The sequence below is a fragment of the Vanessa tameamea genome, chromosome 12 (genome assembly GCF_037043105.1).
Source record: "Vanessa tameamea isolate UH-Manoa-2023 chromosome 12, ilVanTame1 primary haplotype, whole genome shotgun sequence".
NCBI lineage: Eukaryota > Metazoa > Arthropoda > Insecta > Lepidoptera > Nymphalidae > Vanessa > Vanessa tameamea.
Window position 1 is genome coordinate 3,635,862 of NC_087320.1, and position 21,658 is coordinate 3,657,519.

Sequence of the window (21,658 nt, forward strand, 5' to 3'; positions counted from 1 at the left end):
CTGTTTTTTACTTCCTTGTCCCTCAATGCAAGAAATAAACACCACCACCATTGATTATGTAATTTATTTCATATACCACAATTTTTCATTAAAACATTATAGTCATACACATTGATTTTAGATATAACTGTTGTTTTAACACCAAGTAACACATAAATTGTATAATTATTGTGGACTTTTACGTGGACATTTAAAACTTTATATATTTTAAATTTATATAACAATAAATGCCAATTTAAATTTCTAACATTCAGACAAAAACATTTATAAGGAAAATGTTCACACAATGGCAGACTTAAATACTATTTTATATTTTATTTATCACTACACTGTTTTTGTCCTTAACATTAACAGTGTTATAACATATACTATTTATTACACCAATAAAATACAGTATTCAAATAATATATATAGAGCTTTCTAATTCGAAAGATTGATTCATTAAATTGCCCTTTTGTTTGTAAATTCTTTCCTCATACAATTTTACTCATTTTTCATGTGATAATCCAACAGAAATTAATAATCATTCTTGTAAAATAAATAAAATAACTTAAAAGCAAACGCTAGTACCAATTCACATAATGTCATCATTGCTACAAGCATTTCATTGTTTTTGTGATCCTTTTATAAAGAAGACAATTGGCATTATATGTTAAATGTGATGACATATTCAATATGTAAATGTGTGCCCTATAATTTGATAATAGTCAGGCATCACTCTTAACTAATGTGACCAAAATGACTAGTCCCCTTATGTCAACTCTTCATATTATTTACACAAAACCTGAAACACAGTATAGGTAAGTAGAAAGTTATAAACAACTATGGTGGTTTCATTCAATTATATGTCAAATTATGAATATTTTCAGGAGCAATAGTTAAATGCAATATTTTAATACTACATTCATAAATAACACATACCTAAAATCTAACTTAAATGTCACATTATTCCTACTTAGAAAAAGTAATCATAAATAGAAATCTACACAGCCTATTATTTATTACACCTATAATAGGCATTAGTAGATATTGAAACAGAACTACTTTGAAAATTATATTGCATAATTTTATAGTAATATAAATATTACAGTACATCAAAAGTATAAATTAATTTATTATTAATACTAAAGGAGTGATGTTGAATACTGACCAACATTTTGAGATCTATTCATCTTGATATTACAAACATTGGCATTATGGTTCATATTAGTAAGTTGTCAATACATTTGTTTTTTTTCGCAGACATTATTAAAATATTTAAGAAAACACAGTAAACATTTGTTCATAACAATTTTTTTCTTTTCAACTGTTCATTACAAAATACCTACAATTCTAGTTTAAAAGAGTTTTGTTAGACCACATTAGAGAGCCATGAAACCTTGAACTACAAGATTTTTATAACACATTTATAATTATTAAACAATTTATTATAAACAGTATTACAAAGCGTCAGATATTTTACAAATATCGTAAAGTAACAAGCTTATTATAGACATATGAAAATATAATTAGCATACCATATGTATGTCATTTGTAATTTGGCTTCTATTTAACATCATTTGATATAACTTATAATGCAAACATGCAAATATTTCTTAGAAGATTGTAGATAGATAAACTAACCTACAGCTTGTGCATATACATTATATACAGTAACATCGGCAATCAATCATTCTAGTAAATATTAAGCTATGGTATGAAATAGGATAATGATTTAAAACAACCTTCCTGAAAGAAAGTTGTTTCATTTATTATAAAAAAAGTTGCATTTTTTGTGCTCCAAAGATGTCATACTATATTGAACAATTGTTTTGAGTACAACAATAAAAATTATAAATTCAAATACAAATGAATTCAAGGATCTAATATTTGTAAAATTATATCAGTTTTTATTTAAATATTATCATTTCCTGGTAAAGCAGGTTGATAATCTTCAACCTCATATCACATGGCTCTGTAGGGTCCTTGTGATTTAAGGTATTGGATTACCAAAGAGGGCCCTGATGAAACAACTTCCGGAGGCAGTGATGTCAAGGGGCAATTTTCAATGCTCATAATCTGCAAGCTAACACACAATGCCAGCTCAAATGGAAGATTGCACAAATTTGGATTATCATTAAGATATAATGACTCCAGATTCTCAAGTGTGCCAATTTCCTCAGGCAAATACTGCAAGTTATTTTCACCTACACTTAAATATGTTAAGTTTACCAAATGACCAATTGATCGGGGCAGTGATATCAGTTGATTAGACTGCACTACTAACTTCTTTAATTCTTGTAGAAATCCAATTTCATTAGGTAGCACTTCAATTTTGTTTTCTTCCAAATCCAATACTCGAAGTTTTCTCAAATTCCCAATACTAGGTGGAATGCGTTTTAGCAGATTGTTTGATAATGTTAGTACTTCTAAGTTCACTAAACTTTGAATATCATCTGGCAGTTTAACCAATTGGTTAGTACCTAAATTGAGCTCTACCATATTCACCCATGTCCCAATATCCAGTGGTAAGGATGAAAGCAAATTCTCTTTCATATTCAATTTAGTTAAGTTTCTAGCCCTTGAAAAAATCCCATAAGGTATTTTGTCTATCTGGTTGTGTTCAAGGTTTATTGAAGATACACTAGTGAACTGTGCTGGTCCACCACTTGGGTAACTCATGAAAGAATTTCGAGATAATGTCAAACTAGTGAGCTCTGTCAAACTACATAGAAGACCTTCAGGTAATTGAGATATTGAGTTTCCTTCGACATTAAATTCATCCATGTGCTTGCAATTGCTCAGTGAAGCAGGTATTGCATTGAGCCTGTTATATCGGAGACCAATGCGATTCAATGCTTGAAGATTTCCAATTGTTTCAGGAATGTCTAACAAATCATTATGCTGGAGATCTAATGTGGACAAATTAACACAGTTTCCGATTTCCTGAGGTAAATGCTCCAAATGATTATGAGAAACATCAAAAGTAACCAAGTTTACCAATTTTCCAATTCCTGAAGACAATTCTTTAATTTTATTTTCTCTTAAACTCAACATAGTTAGGTTTGTTAGATTAGCAATACCATCTCCAACTACTCTAATTCTATTGAATCTTAAAAAGAGTGTAGTCAATGATGTCAATTTATAAACAACTTCAGGTATATCACTCAATTTATTATGTCGCAAATCCAACACTTTCAGACATCTCAAATTAGCTAGTGAATCTGGTAAACTTGTAAGAGAATTTTCATTCAGAGCTAATGTCTGTAGGTTAGTTAAACAACCAAACTCTGCAGGAAGGGCCACTAACTTATTTCCATACAAATAAAATTCTACTAGATGTGTCAAATCTCTTACATTTGGAGGTAATGATGTTATAGAAGATTTGCTCAAATCTAGCCTTTTCACGCCTTCATCCCGACATCTAATGAATTCCTTAATAACATCAAGATCTGCCTGAATTGGTTTATTTTTTCGGGCTGTGGGTTTAGGTTTGTTTGATTCTGGATGTTTCACAGTAACAACCTTGGGCCGTGCTCCCTCTGTGTTTGTTAAAGAAGCCGCAGATAACTTTTTTTCCCTCATACCGTGATATTTTTCTCTCGGACTTACTGTAATCGGTACTGTATCTAATGATTCCGAGTTTTCTCTTGAAGAATTGTCAAGATTCATTCCGCAGTTTACACAGTATCTGATTGCTACACAAATTTCCAGTGGTATGATTTAAAATTTTAATTAATAGTAAACCATTACAATTTTTTTTTATCGCTAAACTTCTACGAAAAACAATCAATACCTATTTTGAGAAATGTCTTTCACAGAATGACAATTTTAAACAAAGAGTTTTTCATTCAAATAAATAGTTGGAATCACAGAGAGCCTTTAAATTTTTGCTATAAATATGTTCACTTGAAATAATTTAAAATGTATTCAATTTAATAGTTAAAGCTTCAATAAAACGCATTTAATGATTTTACATCGCAAAATTTCCACAGATAAAAATTGTCATTCTTATGGCTCTTATACAAACACGATGTAATAATTTAATTTATTTTCCCGTCGGTCCTTGTGTGCATATATCTTCAAAAAATATTATTATATAAGTGTTTAAATAATCTTTTTCTTACAAACGTAATATAAACAATAAGTATGCCATTATTCATACCCTACGATCGCGAAAAGCATTGGTTACGTCTTCCAAGAATAAAAAATAAATTATATAAATAGATATGTATAGTCGTTATATAGCTACGAGTCAAATTACCCAATATAAGCTTTAAAGGAAATACCGAATGATAATAGATTGTTTTTTGAGGCTGTCGGTGGTATTGTTTGCTTCACGTGCGCGATTTCTAAATTAGGTTTTTTGTACTAATATCGCTTAGTTTCACTAATATTTGTGTTGTCCTGCGTTGTTTCTTGTGTATTACTTGTTGTGAGGTAAGTGTTTCTTTAATAATTTAGTAGTTGGTGATGGAATCTGAGGAGCCCTCGGATGGGGGCGGAGGTGACTCTAAAGTCATAATTTTATGATGTCTACTGATATTATAATTGGAGAAGACTCCAAAAAAGTCTTGAAGGCTGCCAAACGCTCTCAAACCGCTGCAGAGAGTATTCTAAACGAACGGGATGCTTCCTCTCCTCCTAGCGCTTCAATTCAGCACACATTCCCACTCCTCGAATTTACTGGTACTAAATTGAAGTATAACGACTCCGATCAAGGCCCTATTATTGTCCACGCCTCACGAGTGGAACCCGACCCATCAGCTGGTTATACAATTAGATTACTTAAATTTGCTCAAATTATTTACAGAAGCAAGGTCTCTGGTGTTCTCAAGGGAGGAATTAAATCAGCAGGACGCAACGGTGTTGTTGTTGAATTTGAGAATCCTTCTTCTGCTTATGATTTCATTGACAGTCCATTGTTCCAGGAGCTTAATTATAAAATAATTATCCCAGCTTTTGACATTACCCCAATGGGTATTGTGAAGCAAATCCCCATCGACTGGTCTATGGAGGAGTTCCTTAGTAGTATCGAATGCTACACCCCTGGTTGCCGGGCTATAAAAGCAAGAAGGCTGAACCGTAAATCTGTCATTGATGGTAAAACTGAGTGGTTACCTACTCAAACAGTTGTTGTGACATTTTTAGGTCAAACCTTGCCTGAGAGAATCTTTTGTTGCTACACTTCACTTCCAGTAACCCTTTACTCCCCTCCCACTATCCATAATAATTGCTGTCGCTTTGGGCACACTCAATATAAATGCAGATCCAAACCAAGGTGCTTTATGTGTGCTCAACCTCATCATGGACGTTCCTGTCAAGTACCCCGTAGTGAGGCTACATGTCTGTCCTGCTCAGGTCCACATCTGGCTTTTGACCCCAATTGCCCATAACATATGAGACAGAAACAAATTAAAATTGTGATGTCAGAGGAAAATATCCCATACTCTGAAGCTGCTCTCCGTTTTCGCCCTACCCGTCGCTCTTTTGCTGACTCCGCATGCTCTCCTCCCAACTCTATGTCCACTCCCACTCGCCCTACGATGAGCCCTCTCACTCCAATTTACGAAATCTCCAGCCCTTTAATCCCTCCTGTTTCATCCCAACGGAAAACTGTACTTCTCCACCAACGACCTCGCCCTCCCCTTAGTAAGGGATTCGACAAAGAATCTCACTCTGCCCTAGTTAGTTCTCCAAAATCTTCCCAGCCTAATGGCTGTGCTCTTATAACTTCAGATAATCATCCTAGACAAAATCCTGAATTATCCAAGCATACTATCAGTTTACCGTACACTGTCACTGAAAAACTAAACCAGTTCACTCGTAATTCTTTTAATAAAAATGGCGACAATTCTCCAATGGAATTGCAAGAGCATTAGGCATAAAAAACATGAAATTATCTCTCTAGTTATCTCCTACCATCCTCATATTTTGGTCATCTCGGAGACATGGTTAAAGCCGGGTTCACGTTTTCGGGTTCCTGGATATTCATGTCTCCGCGATGATCATGTTAGTGGATGGGATGGAAGTGCCCTTCTTCTTAAACATTCCCTTATCTATTCATTGATTCCTCTCCCTCCGCATTCTCCATCTTTCAATATTGTAGCCGTCAGGGCTATAAATACAACCTTCGTGTCAATTTATATTCCTTCTCCTAATTCTATATATATTAGAATTAGGACAAAATCCTTTTGTCTGGCTCTATGATTTTTTGGATAGACTGGCTCCACCTTTTGTTCCTCCTGAAAATTGTTTTCCTTCATCTTCCCCTTCTCCTCCTTCCTATGATCTAATGGATGATCCTTTTACATTTGATGAGCTTTGCTCTGTTTTAAACAATCTTCACGTCTCCTCCCCTGGTATTGATGGTATTCCTTACTCCTTTTTAAAGAAATGTTCTGACTGTTCAAAATTAATTTTACTCTCTATTCTTAACAAAATTTATGAAACTGGGTTTGTTCCTGAGTCATGGAAACATCAAATCATCATTCCTATCCTCAAACCCCATAAAGATCCTAAAGATCCCTCCTCCTATCGTCCTATTGCCTTATCGTCAGTTCTGGCCAAAATTATGGAACACCTAATAAAAAATAGATTGGAATGGATTCTTGAAAGCAGGAATATCTTGCGAAAATCGCAGTTTGGATTTAGAAAAGGTATGGGTACGATAGACAGCCTGAGCGTGTTCTCTTCGAAAATTCGCATGGCCCTCTCAAGGGGACACCATCTTGTTGGTGTCTTTCTTGACGTCACTTCAGCCTATGATAATGTTCTCCTCCCGCTACTCAGGCAGAAAATGCTCCAGCTGAGTCTTTCCGCGAGGATGATTAATATCATATGTAACCTTTTCATGCAACGTTATATTTCTGTTCGAGTCCAAGGTACTATGCATCCCCAAGAATAGTATGGAAGGGGTTACCACAGGGTTCGGTTTTAAGTCCCATTCTCTATAGTTTATATACTTCTGAACTTGACTCTTCTTGTTCATCCGATTGTAACATATTACAATACGCAGACGATATAGCCCTATATTATGCCTCAGAATCTATTGAAGATTGCTCTTCGCCTTAATTCTGCTATACAAAATCTTTATATCTGGCTAGAGGATCATGGCTTATCTCTGTGTGGACCTAAAAGCTCTGCAGTGGTGTGTTCCAGAAGAAGATTGATACCGGATGTTGATATTGTTCTGGAAAATGAGACCATTCTAGTAAAAAATACTGTAAAATTTTTGGGGTTATATTTTGACTCTCGTATGACTGGCACGGTCCACCTTAATTACATTAAGGATAAATGTGAGCTTGGGGTAAATGTTTTGAGGTCTCTTTCAGGTGTGTGATGGGATGCTCATCCCTACACTCAGAAACTCCTTTATAACGCCATTCGGAGTCATTTTGATTACGGGTCATTCTTGCTTGAACCGTGTAATAAATCTGCTTTAGCCGATTTGGACAAAATTTAAGCTAAATGTCTCCGCATCATTTGTGGTGCCATGAAGTTCTCCCCCATAAAAGCTCTCCAAGTAGAATGTCTGGATCCTCCCTTATTTCTTCGTAGACAATATCTTTGTGATAGATTTCTTTACAAAGCTGTTCAAAATTCTTGCCACCCATTACTTACTTCTCTTTGTCACCTTTCAAATTTTATTCCATCTTCAACTAATTGGACTCATAAAGAAGCTCCTTGCCTTTTCAAAAGTTATGAAAAATTTATTGCAGCATCTCCTCTTTTTCAATTTCCTGGTAATCCTTTGTTTGCTGTCCCTTTTGATGCACTTGTTTTTAGGCCCAATGTAATTACATATTTTGGTATTAATAAAGAAGATCCTGGAGCCAACTCTTAAATGAGCAGTTTCCCGGGTGGCGAACTATGTTAACAGACGCCTCTAAGCTATCAGATGATCCTGTGGGTTCAGCGGTATGGGTTCCTGATATGAAGCTGACTCTTAGTTTTAAATGCTCTCCCAGGATATCTGTTTTTTTCTGGAGAAACAATAGCTATTTATGAAGCTGTATCCCTGATAGAATCCCACAACCTTAATAAAACCATAATTATTACTGATAGTCGCAGTTGTTTAGAGGATATTTTAAAATTTCCCTTACGTTCTACAGATGTTCACCCAATCAACCTCAAAACTCGGGAACTTCTTTTTAAGTGTCACTCTGCTGGAATTGAGGTAGCCCTTGCATGGATTCCTGGACACCATTCCTGGTCTATTCGCAATGGTACGGAGACTTATGCTAACTGTTTTGCCCAAGATTTACGTTCTGTCGCTAAAATTGATTTGAATAAGCGCTGGTATGATGTATGGAACTGTACTCGTCATGTAAAAGGAAAATTTACCTTTGGCATGCATGGCATGGCATAGCATGGCAGTTTGCAACCTGATATTCCATTAAAACCCTGGTTTTTTGATTTTCGTAACTGCTCTAAGTTTTCTACTTCGACAATAATTCGGTTGCGTCTTGGCCATAACTGCAGCCCTCATTTTTTATCAAGGATCAGGGTTCGGAACCACTCTTTATGTGAATGTGGCCTTGATGAGGGTACCGTTGAACATATTTTTTTTGATTGCACCAGATTTCCTGTTTCACTGTATGATGTTCTTCCTCCTACTATCCCTCGCCCTTTCAACATGTCCTGTATTTTGTCTTCTTCAGAGATCTCTATTATAACTATTTTATTTAAGTATATTAAAAGATATAACATTAAACTTTGAGTAAGTTTAAGTATATATTATTTATATAATAAGTATATTTATGTAGGTAGTTTTATTATTTTGTATCTTAGTGGGTGTTGGTGTTGGTATATTATATTGTGATGTCCTATTTGTTTTAGATCGTGCTACAGTCATTTGCCAGAACGAAAAAGTGCTGTTTCAAGCATCCACGTGTATTTTTCAACCCTGACACTGGCAGAATTGTCAACCTATTGACAGAAGCCATAAATATAATTAATAATAATAATAATAAAGGAAATACTGAAAGACGCAAAGACTAATTCAACAAGGATGATAATTAGACATCAGATTCTAATAGTTTATCTACACCCATGAAGCTTTGCATACGAATTTATCGAAGAGCAACTGACTGAAGAAAATCTAAACTAAAAACTATGCGTAGATCAAAAAGAGAGTCCAGACTTCCTAGTTGCTCTCAAGATTATATTTCAAATTAAAGTATTGGTAAATGTAATTCTTAATTTTTATTAAATTAATATTTCTCGCCTGTGGCTTTTCGCTCGCGCTTTAGGGATTGGTAGTCAAGTGTGAGGCTTAAAAACTAGTCTGTGTCCTTCCTTGGAGTTCAAGCTTGCTAATACCCAATTTCATCAAATTCGGTTCAGTGATTTGGATGTGGAAGAGCACCAGACAAGCAGACAGACACATCCACTTTCACATTTATAATATTAATATCGATATCTTATGTAAACTTTATAAAAACTTTATACTTTTATCATATAAAATATAATTGTCTGATGGAAGTTTTGTAATATTGCAGATATTAAGCCAGAAACTATTTTAATAGAAGCTAGTATTTGTTATATCAAATGTACTTAAAATATTATGTTGAATTTCTATTATTTATATGAAACGTCGGTAAGGCTGTAATATATAGTATCTTTGCTTTTTGAAAGAGGAGTAATAGTAAAAAAAACATTACGGAATGTCAAGTGCCAAAGTCAAAAACTTTAAGATACTTCAATTTTCAAGCCTGAACTCTGAAGCTATTCTAGACAAGAATTGTTTAGCGTACTGTTTTATTTATAACAAGGCAATTTACTGTAATTAAAAATGGATAAAAGTAAAGAGAAAGAAGAGCAAAGTATTATGGACAAGTCCATGAGATCGGTTTTTGGTAAAGTAGCAATTAATGTGTTGTATTGTACTAGTATTTATTTAGAAGCGGTATGATATAATATGTTATTTTCAGTGGGTAATATTCCTTACGAAGCCACGGAGGAGAAATTAAAAGATATATTTAGTGAAGTCGGTCCTGTTTTATCGTTTAAACTAGTATTTGATCGTGAGACAGGCAAGCCGAAAGGTTATGGATTTTGTGAATATAAGGATCAGGAAACAGCTCTTAGCGCTATGAGAAATCTTAATGGATATGAAATTGGTGGTCGTTCACTTCGAGTTGATAATGCTTGTACGGAGAAATCGAGAATGGAAATGCAAGCATTAATGCAAGGACCTCAGGTAATATTAAAATTTCTCTTAATTATTTCATCTCCTTAGTAATAAATGTACCTAAATGAAAAATAAAGTATAAACTTGTATAGGTAAAAAGTCTATCAAACGCTACTAGCTTTGGTACATTATACATAATAACTGAATATTATTTTAACTCTTAATTAATTATATTGTATCAATACAAAATCAAAGTTGTTAATTTGTCTTTATTTCTACTGCGGTTGGTATAGGCTAAGCATTAATTGATTACCTAGATATACCTGAATACCTTTTAATGAATGTTAAATATTATTTTTACAGATTGAAAATCCATATGGTGATCCTGTTGACCCAGATAAAGCTCCAGAAGCCATTAGTAAAGCAGTTGCTACATTACCTCCGGAGCAAATGTTTGAGCTTATGAAGCAAATGAAACTATGTATTCAGGTGAATTTTCAGTTTAAAAGTTTTTTAGTTCAATAAGAACCTTAGAAGAATTTTTATTTGATATGATATATTTTAGTTACCATAAATTATTAATGTTATGAATATATTATAATATAAATAACTACTGATTTTAATCTTCTATTGTAATATTATGTTTCTAGAATAACCCAACTGAAGCGAGGAATATGCTGTTACAAAACCCACAACTAGCCTATGCATTGTTGCAAGCTCAAGTAATAATGAGGATTGTTGATCCTGCGACAGCAGTTGTAAGTAATATCTACTGCCTATTTGATAATTACCATGCTCACTTATATTATAAAAGCATAAATATGACATAAAATAATTAACCTTTAGTTGTATTAGTTATTACAATTTTTCTTAGCTTTAGGCTCTATTTTTATGGAATAAAAAGTAGCTTTTACATAAATTGTCTATCTATTCATAAGCCTATTTGATGTTTGTAGTAGGACAAACCAACATACACATTGATGACTTGTATTCCCTTATCTTGTCTATTTTTTGATGCAAAGTGTGTTCTACTAAATTTTCTTAGAAATTATTTTTTTATTAGTATGGGTACTCTTTATTGGGTATATGGGTATTTTTTGTTGGTATGGGTATTCAATGGCCATTTCATTGCAATCTCTGTATTCTACTGTATATATTTTTTTATATTAAATGTTATTTAATGAATTGTTATAATATTTTATTCTTCAATAGACAAATATATTTGTATTAAATAGTAATATATAAATGTTGTTTTTTTAGAGCATGCTCCATCCAAGTAATCCAGTGCCACCCGTTTTGCAACCAGGTGATAAGCCTCCACCAACCACTACATATATGCCTACCAGTCAATCACAGGGTAAACTTTTTTACTATGTTATTGTATTACTTTTATTAAGTAAAAAAAGAGTATTATCGAGTGTTATTAATAATATTAAAACTTATTTTATTTCAGCACAACAACCACCATTGTTAAATAATCCCCCACCACCTCAGAATCAATATGTCCGTAAGTTAAATTGATTATTATTTATTTTAATTTATTAGTAAAAAGGTTTTATATTTTAAGAAAATATGCAGTCCACTAATTTAAAAATGATAGTGAAAGCAGTTGTTTCTTTTAAATACTTAATTATATTAAGTTCATAATATTAATAAGCACATTTATGCAATGCAGTGATTATGCAAAAAAGTGTCTATTTCTGTGTAAGATAAGCTTAGTTACTTGTTAGTTGACAATTATGGTTATTTTTTCGCTCTTTAGGGCATAGTGTAGAAACTTTATATGCTATAGCTATACCACTTAAAAGGAATCTAATGCAAAATAGGTAGTTCGTGAGATTAGCATGTTCAATTAAAATAAACTTTTTATTAATATCTTATCACAAGAAACACTTTCTAAACTTAACTGGTCGTTTTTGCTATCAATAATAATAATATTGCTGGGATGCGGTTCTGTAATTATTAATTACAAATATTTCTAGTGTTGGATATTAAGTTAGGTCCAATTAAAATATTTTCACAAACTAAAATCAATATTATATTGTCAAGTCGCAAGATAATAATAGGTATAACCACGACGTGTTTTTGTGGAGTGCCTCGTGACTGGAACCAGGTTTTTTCTATGTAATTTCTCAGTAAAAGTGCATTGGAAAGCACGGATTCGAATCCCATCGGATTATGACAGTGCACATGTATTTGCTCACACATTTATGCTCTATAGTATATATCCTTCGTAATTGGCTGTTCTCCCTTGAGGTTGGCCGCCGTTGCTGAAATCGGTCAGGATGATATGTATGTGGTCAAAAGTCAAAGCGTCCTTTCAGTATACCTGATAATTTAATCTTTATATTACTTAGCTCGTCCACCGATGCAGATGCAATCAATGGGCGGCATGGACGTGGATCTGCGCAGTACGCGTGCGCCAGCTCCCCTGTTGGACCAAGACATGCGCAGCTTGCCGCCCATGCCGCACCCCGTCCCGCCGCCCACGTCGCACCCCCCCGCCCAGGATACGTACGTACCTCATTATTACATTATTGTTAAATTGATCGTTTGCAATTTATAATTGTTGTATTGATAATAATGTGCAAACTAACCAAAATCTAACGACATTTAATTTAAAAAAGAAATTGAAATTGGTTGCAACTTAAGACACTTATTAGTAATATAATTTTATGATATCGTCTGTGATCGAAATTGTCCCATTTTTTTTTTCAATACTCAGAAGAAAATGTTGACGCTTAATATACACATATTAAAATGATGCCTATTTATTTTTTTATTACATTTACAATTGCTTACATAGATAAAATACATACATACGATAAAATAAAAAAGTACCTACCCAAAAACATGGTGTTTAGTATTAATAGAAATACAAAATCTTAAAGGGTGCCAATTATAGAGTGAATAATTTTTTTTTAATTCATCTTAGCATTTTGACTTTGATAAGGTGTTAGTTGCAATCAAATGAGCTTTAAGTCAGCCAGATAGGCATATGATACAATCAAACAGTAATAGTAACACAGCCATGTTAATGTTTAACAATTAATATAATTCTTAAATAAAATAAATAAAGCTCTTTTGTTAAAATGACATCATATTTTATGAATCATTAAATGATTTTTTGTCATTTAAATTTTGAAGACCTGCCCAAACAACGGAGGTACAAGAAAAGTAAGTCGTATTTTTTAAATCTCATGTTTTTTCATTGTGTGGAATATTATTTGGTTTAAACATAAGCCGAAATAGTTTTAATGTTTATGGGTGTTGACTTGGTTGTACATCATGATTTACATTATTTGACAGGAATAAAAGACTTTCTATTGTTTCGCTTAAAACTTGAAAATTGTGTTTACTATCGGTATAACAAATTTTACGTTTAAAGGATGTGTGAATCAATGTTAAAACAAGGGAGATAACAACTTAGATCTCGTGGTTGGAGTGCATTATGCTGTAAAATCTTTTTTGTTCTTGTTACAGGGCCAGTATAAGTAGAGCAATGTGACCATTATGTGGCCCATTTGCTTGTTTACCTTCTTAAAATGAACATATAATATATTTTTAGTCCTGTCAAATTAATTTAGAGATTTTAAATAAGTTAACGTTCAATTTACTATGAATTATTTTTATTGCTTTTCTTTTATATTTGGATATTATTCATCCGTTTCATGTGCTTCTAGATGTTTATTTATAATTGGTGTATTAGTATTCTTTTAAAAGACGTTTTATTAGAAAGATCATAATGTGAAAATTGTACTTTGTTTGGGCTATAGTAAAATTTTAATAAAAAGCTTTTGAATTATTATCTTTTACTTTCTTGTATAAGAAAAGGTCTTTTAGACTTATCTTAAATTAACAGTAAAATGTCTTTTGCCTTGGTACAGATATTATGAACTTCCTTTGCATGTCATTCTGTTGTTTTCGAATGTATCTGTATGTCATGTATTGTCGTTTTTTATTTAAGTTTTAGCTGTGTGTTTTACTAAACAATTATTATTTAATTAATAATTATTTAATTTATTTTTATTTTACCAGCTCATTTCCACGTGATCCTCGTCTCGCCAATATGCAACCATTCAATTCTGACCCGCGTGTGCGTTCTAACGATCCACGCACACAATCGAAGATGCCACAACGTGAGTTCTATACTGTCTTGTTTTTTCAAAATCATTGAATTTTATTAACAAAAATATATAATTTTTATACATTATTTTTATATCAATCGAGATTCTACAAAAGATCAACAGCATTAAAATTATACATTAATAACTTTTCTGAAAAGTTAAAACTTAAAATTTTGGGTCATTGTCGTCTAAGACATCGTAATTGTAAAAGAAGTCATAGAAATATTTATTATTGTATGATAAAAATACCTTTTTTATTTTATTTAGAACAAATGCCACCCGGTATGCCAAGCATGGCTCAAGCCAGGACCATTCAAGGAATCCCATCTGGGGCCTCGGATCAAGAAAAAGTAAGTTTAAGAAAGAGATAGTTACTTGAAATAATTAAATTAATTAAAACTGTCATGTTAACTATTTGTAAACAGGAAATAGAAAAATAATATTTTGTGATTTTTTTTTAATTTACAGGCTGCACTGATCATGCAAGTATTGCAATTGTCTGATGAACAAATCGCACTACTGCCACCAGAGCAGCGTGCCAGTATTCTCATGCTCAAGGAACAAATCGCAAAAAGTACTCAACAGCGCTAGTACTCCGCATCTCATACTCGTTTATGCTCATGTAATTTACTGAGAAATAAATTTTGACAATGTAATGATAATAAACTTTTAAATTAATAACTGATTTTTGTTACATCATTCAACTTGTACCTCACGTACGACAAAATAATTACATAATATTATTTAATTTTGCATAATCCGCATGAGTTATAGAAATGAAACTCTAAATTGAAATTAATTAAAAACATTGTTACATCTTCGATTTGTCAGTATTGATTAAACCAAACATAGACAACATATTTTTATATGGCAACATTAAATGTTTTATTATTATGGCAACTTTGCTTTATGTCATGATATTTAATATTGGAATTGAGCATTATTGTCGATGTTGATCAGCTGAAGTTCACAACTTTTCAATTACTACTGCGTCATTTAGTCGTTTGGCGCGCTCGCGCATTTCCGTTTTGCTTGAGAGTGGAGCGCGTTTTGTGAATTACTAAAAATATCTGGACAGTAATTTTTTTATACATTATTAAAATGTAAGTGTCTTTTTATTATAAGTAATTTAATATAAAATATATTGTCTGAATAACGAAATAATATGATGTACATGCTTTATATTTTACTAATCACGCTATTATAATTGATTTATTCTATAAAAATAAATTGAGTTGTATAATAGCATTTAAACCACCTAAATTTTTAACATAAATTGAAATAAATCTATACTTAGCTTTTCTACACATAAAGAAAAAATAATAATGAACTATCAACACGATTGCCATAAAAAACGAATTAAATAAGTATTAATGCTTAAATAACTATGTACCTATATATTTTTTCCTAGATCCAAAACAATGTGGAAGCAACTATTTATATGTTTAAGTGTTATTTGTATATACGGTGAAACTAAATATTATCAAGAGAAACAACGGAATGAGTGGGTTCACAAAGACGACGGAAATGAAATAGGGACCCGAAAATCTCATCACAAAGGGCCGAGCCCGCCAGATCATACTAAGCTAGTAGCTATGGCGAGATATGTTTTACATAACTGTGGTAAGAATAAATTTCATTTTATTTTTGGAAATGTAAATAGCTTAATGGAATAGTTTAGATTATGGATATCAGAATTTAAAATATATTGTTATTGATCCTGATTCCTTTCCCATTTTGGGCACTATAATCGTCCCTATAAGGTATTTAAATAATTTTATTATCTATTTATTAAATGTCAAAATATTTCATTCGTTATGAATTATTGATTAACTTAATTATAGATAATTTACAACATTTCGAAATAAATACACATATAAACACTTACGTCTGTTACTTTACTGAACAATTAATAAGAGGTTAATATACTACCTTGGAAAATTAGGTCTCACGTGTAAAAAGGTATTAATCATTCTATTTACAGAATGTAAAAAATATAAATTAAACAGTGAATAATAGTTTTATTTATTATCTTTGCCAGCTTATATTCAGTAGGAACAATTATGAGATGAAATAGCCCATTGTCTAGAAGACGTGAATATTAACCGAGAATGTTGGGTTCAAACCATGACAAGTGCAACTGAATTTTCATGTGATTATAATTCACCGCGTGCTCGGAGTTGAAGGAAACCACCGCGAACAAATCATGTGTACCCACCAACTCATTATGGACCGGTGTGGAACAACCTCCAAACCTTCCCAGAACTATTAGAACATTGATACATTTCGGACTATCAGACTCTCTCACTGTCTTTGAGCTAATTTAGTTAAATTTCGATGACATTTTTAAAACGCACCCACATATTATTTTAGTATTTTTGTTCGCAAATGATTAGACTAAAGCTTTATTTACTTGAAGAATAGTTTTCTATTGCATATGGAAAATATCAATTCCGGCAATAAGGTCGAGGAACAAAGGTTAACAACGAACGTAACATCCTTGATACTTTAGTAATTAACTCGATAATAGCTTAGTATTAATAAATATTATTTTTATATGATCTTAAATATTGTATTTTGATAGTAAAGTATAGGCAAAGCGAAAGAGAAAGCCTCTGTCCCTGTCTGTTAAGGAGACGCTTGACGAGACGAGACGTATTCTACCTGTTCTAATGCTTGTTGGATTTATGTGTAGAAGAATTATAGTCGGCCCATGCAGGTTATCTCACTATAATTTCCTTCACTACCAACTACGATATTAAATAAACAAAAATTAAGCACTTTAAAATATCGGTGGATTTGTTTCAGGCTGAAAGATAACTTAATTAGCGAAAACTGGTTAAAGAATGAAAAAAGCCTACGTAATTAATTTTATAATAAATTTACGCAAAATATCCGTGACCGTTTCACGGTCTGTATAAAATGGCAACATATCATTCAATCGTTCTGATGAAAAATCTTTTCCTTTTGTTCTACAGACTGGGCATCCATAGCAACTATTTCAACTTTACCCGCCATCGAAGGATTTCCATTTTCAAACGTAAAATCCGTTGTAGACGGGTCGATGGCAAATTCAACTGGGATACCATACTTTTATATGTCACCTTTGGATTTCACAGCGCGAGATTTATCGGTACATTGATACAAACTGACTAACGTCCAAATTATATAAGTACAAAATATCGAAATTAGAATTTAACTTTTTTCACATTTAACATTAAACCTTACGAACAATATAGCTTTAATAATCACAATAATAATAAAATACTCTTTTGATATTTTTTTGAACGTAATTTATTTTGTTAAATGTTATATATATTTAAAGCGTAATAGTCTTACTTCAAAGGTCAATTATTATTTTTATATTGGTTTCAAATTAAAATAATATTTGCAGAAAAATACCCGCGCCACGATATTAGTGTCGTTAGAGCAGACGAGATATTGCGAGAACCAGAAGTATGACCCAGAAGATCCCAGATGTACAAGACTTATGCTTTCCGGGAAGATGAAGAAGGTGAGAATATAATACTCTAATAATAAAATGAATTTATTGACTTTCTATATGTTTCTATTTTATTAATATGATATACGAGTAGTATACTTTTGTTTTGTGTCAACGCTTTGTATATGAGGACAAGTCAAGACTCGATATCACTTTAGAATGGTATGTTTAACTTACGAATGTTTGCAAAGCTCTCCAGTTATACTTAATACAATATTAGTTTATCAGCACGTTAAATATATTACGACAAAGACGATAACCGTAACTACTTCAAAATACTGTCATCTCATTGATGAACCTATATAGGAAATGAAAAAAAACAGCAACGATTACTTTTTTCATCGAGGTTAAAGATGTATTTATATTATATTAAATAAAATAAATCACTTTAAAAAAAATTGCGCTCGACTTATCTCTGTAATTATTGACATTATAAGATTACCCTTACGTTAACTGTCTCACGTCTCCGTTATCTGTTTTATCTTAATAATAACAATTGATAAATTTATTGTAATGCCTATTATTATAAATTTGACAAAGTTTAGGTACTAGAAAATTTCAATAGTGGGCATTATGAAAGGTGATATTTTTTTATGCAGTAGTACTTGTACAGCCTGTAAACGATTCACTGCTGGGCTAAGACATCCCCCACTTTTTGAGGTTTATTCCATGACGCTGCTCTAATGCGGTTTGGTGGCAGCAGCATGTGGCAGAATTTTATTAAAATTAGACACATGCAGCTTTCTTCACAATATTTTCCTTCACCGCCGAGCACGAGATTAGTTACAAAGACAAATTAAGCACATGAATATTTAGCCTAGATTTGAACCCGCAATCATCGAGTAAGATGTACGCGTTTTAACCACTGGGCCATCTCGGCATTATATTTTTTCAAAATACCTTTACATTTGTTTGTTTAAAATTATTTTGTGCACACATCATTTGTTTTGGGAGTCATTCCTTCGAAAGTGTGCGTTTCTTCTATAGTAAAAATATTCTGATAGACTTTTATAAACACTTTTGTATCTAATTAATTAATATTGTCATTTCTACACCTATTATTTACCGATTGAGAGATCGCTTTTATTATTATTATCCTGTTCAATGCAAATTAAATTTTGTAGTATTAAAATAAAGAGTATTTGTCTTGTACATTTTACTTTCCAGATCAAAGAGAATACTAATGAGTACCAATTCGCAAAGGCCGCTTTGTTCGAGAGACATCCGGCGATGGCAAACTTCCCAACTGGTGTGTATTAACTGATAATATAGAACATACTTTATTTTACTTCCGATATTCACGTTTTCCGATACCCATGACTCGAATACCTTGAGTAACTGAATATACGTTATAAAGGTCAACTCATTCCATTTTGGACTTTAAGTTTGTACAATACAGTTCACTTTTATACCCAAAAGTCGCAATTCCCTAAGTGTTAAACTGCTAATATGTAACAAATTGTAAGTACGGATAAAACAGAGATGTATAAATGTTTTATTGTGTGTTCACTAGTCAACATTGTCTTGTGATAAGTAATTACATGAGTAATACAAATATGGCTTAATAATCGTGTTTATTTATATTTGCATTATTAAATTATTGAAGTTTTCTATTTTATGTATTTATGCATACTTTTTATTGTGACAATATATTGCCTAAATTAAAATACTGTCTAAACAACGGATCGGTATAATTATATATCATTTAACCATAATCATGAATTTGAATTATTTAGCCAACAAATAGCTATGTAGGTATATGTTTATCGGTGTAATTGTGATGATTAATAAATGAAAACCAAAATATTAAACATATTAAAATTAAGAACATACAATATATAGGGTATGTATTAGTAAATTACATGTGTAGGATCCTAATATAAATGAAACGGTAACCTGTTACAAAAAAAATCTTAATATTTTTTTTTTATAAAATATTAGACAGCCTTAACACTCAGACCAGTAAAAAGTACCTATATATTATATCGGTCTAAGCCGTAGCGCAGGTTTCCTAGCGCGGTTACCGGTATTGTATCTTAAACTAAAAAAAGGTACCTATCCATGCGATAGCGAGTTTGGTAGGTACCCTTGACGACTAACTAGGTAGGTACTCCATAGATCATCATAAAATTTTGCATAACTAGCATATGAATCCTGCCAGTATCTATTTATCTAGTTTTTAGTGTTTTATGACTGATGAGGTACTCATATTATATATTTCACACAAAATAGATTTAAATATATTATGCGGATAAATATATTACTTGATTGCCATGAATTTAAAATACTTACAACCTTTTTTCTTTAGTCTCTTCCTATAAAACTTTCAAGGTCAAACACTATAAGCAACTTGAAATATCATTTGTATATTTTTTGCACTTGTTACTAAAACAATAATTACATTCACTATGTCCGTATTTTTCAACACTATGTTATTTGTTTATTGTGAAGTCTTGTTTAATTAAAAAGTTTAAAATGCTGGCCCAGTTTAAAAAAAATACGCTTAATCACATCCGTTTTTCAACGCTGAGTCAGCAGTGTAAATATATGCTACGTATACCTATACATCTGTGCGGTAATTTGCAATGACATATGGGTAGTATACTTACCATTAACGACTACCTACGGTTTTTATGCAAGCAAGTTTTGGGGTTAACCCAAGGGCAGTGTTTGGGTCCTTTTGGAATCGAGATAAATAATTTCGTGTACGCAGCAGACCAAGGGATTCCTTAGTCACTGTCACCCAAGCGGTAATTATGTAGGTTCCATTCGAAGAAGAATAAAGACAAACATTAGATTTACGTATTTCATCTGATTCGATAATAGCTGTTAAATGTAGCTGACATAGGGCTGTATGTATTTCAAACGGGTTTTGATTTCTTAGTTATTTAATTTTACTTCCTATAACAGCTTACTCGTCATTCAAATGAAAAAATATTGTTGGAAATGGACTTTCAATTTTTTATATACTTGCCTATACTTGGATAATTTTTAAATCCTGTCACTGCCTGTAGTATACCTCTTAAACTATGAGCAAAAAAAATAAAAATATACGTCTCATACTCTTCCAAAAACTCCAGTATGTAGTATAGTTATATTATCATTGTTATTCTTATTTCGAACAAAAGATAACAATTTGTATTTTTTTAAATTGTGATACGATAAAGCATTAAAGGTGTTAAGTTCAAGTTTTTGTTTTATTTTTATACAGATCACGACTGGTTCATCGCTAAAATGAAGATAGCGCAAATTGCAATGGTTGACTGGTTCGGCGGCGCTAAGTACGTACCAGTCAAAGACTATCTGGCTTACAACTACACCGGCACCGAGATGTTGCAATATCACAACCAATTATTACATAAATTTGATAACGATGTATAAAATTTAAACAGTGAAGTATGTAACGGTATTTTATTACAAATATATAAATATATTTTTTTAGAACTAAAGTTGCATGTATAAAATATATTGTATGTAATAAGACAAAAAATTGAGAATTTTATTTGTTAAGAAGTATCTATCATAAAGATACTTAGAACTTTTGTACTTTTAGAATTAATTTCATATGTCCGTTAAAATATTGTGAATTAATGAGGCTATTATATGCTGAATAGTAATTTTGACTAATTACTATATAATTTACGACATAATTAAGTGTAATGCTTTAATACATTGAATAAATGAATTAGAATTTTTAAGGAAATCAGAAGATTATTTTATTCCTTTTGTTGTAAGATATTTTGACTATTATTAGTAAAGTAATGGTGATGGGTTAATGAAAATTGAATAACAAGTCCTTACATACATATTTACTTTTATTATTGCAAATGAGAATTTCACTAATTTTCACAATTTTAGATAAGTATTAATATTACAGGAGATATACATACATATTTTTATACAACATATATTATA

General features: G+C 31.8%; 3 protein-coding genes across 3 annotated transcripts; 2 read left to right on the forward strand and 1 right to left on the reverse strand.

The window, feature by feature from the left end:
* Positions 1-48: 48 nt before the first annotated feature.
* Positions 49-3,984, reverse strand: LOC113392891 (leucine-rich repeat protein soc-2 homolog). The gene has a single exon (XM_026629503.2). The coding sequence runs from the start codon at positions 3,649-3,651 to the stop codon at positions 1,945-1,947; it is 1,707 nt and encodes a 568-aa protein (XP_026485288.1). The 5' UTR covers positions 3,652-3,984; the 3' UTR covers positions 49-1,944.
* A 5,746-nt stretch (positions 3,985-9,730) lies between these two features.
* Positions 9,731-14,922, forward strand: LOC113392966 (cleavage stimulation factor subunit 2 tau variant). Its single transcript, XM_026629618.2, has 10 exons — positions 9,731-9,839; positions 9,915-10,183; positions 10,478-10,603; positions 10,765-10,872; positions 11,375-11,471; positions 11,568-11,621; positions 12,472-12,628; positions 14,153-14,253; positions 14,509-14,591; positions 14,710-14,922. Exons 1-10 carry the CDS (start codon positions 9,776-9,778, stop codon positions 14,830-14,832), a joined length of 1,182 nt encoding a protein of 393 aa, XP_026485403.1. The 5' UTR covers positions 9,731-9,775; the 3' UTR covers positions 14,833-14,922.
* Positions 14,923-15,181: 259 nt separating this feature from the next.
* Positions 15,182-21,143, forward strand: LOC113392967 (protein CREG1). The gene is made up of 6 exons (XM_026629619.2): positions 15,182-15,344; positions 15,653-15,864; positions 17,220-17,374; positions 17,636-17,755; positions 18,911-18,992; positions 20,955-21,143. The coding sequence occupies exons 2-6, from the start codon at positions 15,663-15,665 to the stop codon at positions 21,122-21,124; spliced, it is 729 nt and encodes a 242-aa protein (XP_026485404.1). The 5' UTR covers positions 15,182-15,344; positions 15,653-15,662; the 3' UTR covers positions 21,125-21,143.
* The last annotated feature ends 515 nt before the right edge of the window (positions 21,144-21,658 follow it).

Excerpts from the sequence above, each read along its gene's own strand:
- LOC113392891 (XM_026629503.2), bottom strand. The coding sequence starts at position 3,651 with ATGAATCTTGACAATTCTTCAAGAGAAAACTCGGAATCATTAGATACA.
- LOC113392966 (XM_026629618.2), top strand. The coding sequence starts at position 9,776 with ATGGATAAAAGTAAAGAGAAAGAAGAGCAAAGTATTATGGACAAGTCC. Across the intron at positions 10,184-10,477 it reads CATTAATGCAAGGACCTCAG|ATTGAAAATCCATATGGTGA; the intron begins GTAATATTAAAA and ends TTATTTTTACAG. Across the intron at positions 11,622-12,471 it reads ACCTCAGAATCAATATGTCC|CTCGTCCACCGATGCAGATG; the intron begins GTAAGTTAAATT and ends TATATTACTTAG.
- LOC113392967 (XM_026629619.2), top strand. The coding sequence starts at position 15,663 with ATGTGGAAGCAACTATTTATATGTTTAAGTGTTATTTGTATATACGGT. Across the intron at positions 15,865-17,219 it reads ATATGTTTTACATAACTGTG|ACTGGGCATCCATAGCAACT; the intron begins GTAAGAATAAAT and ends TTTGTTCTACAG. Across the intron at positions 18,993-20,954 it reads GATGGCAAACTTCCCAACTG|ATCACGACTGGTTCATCGCT; the intron begins GTGTGTATTAAC and ends ATTTTTATACAG.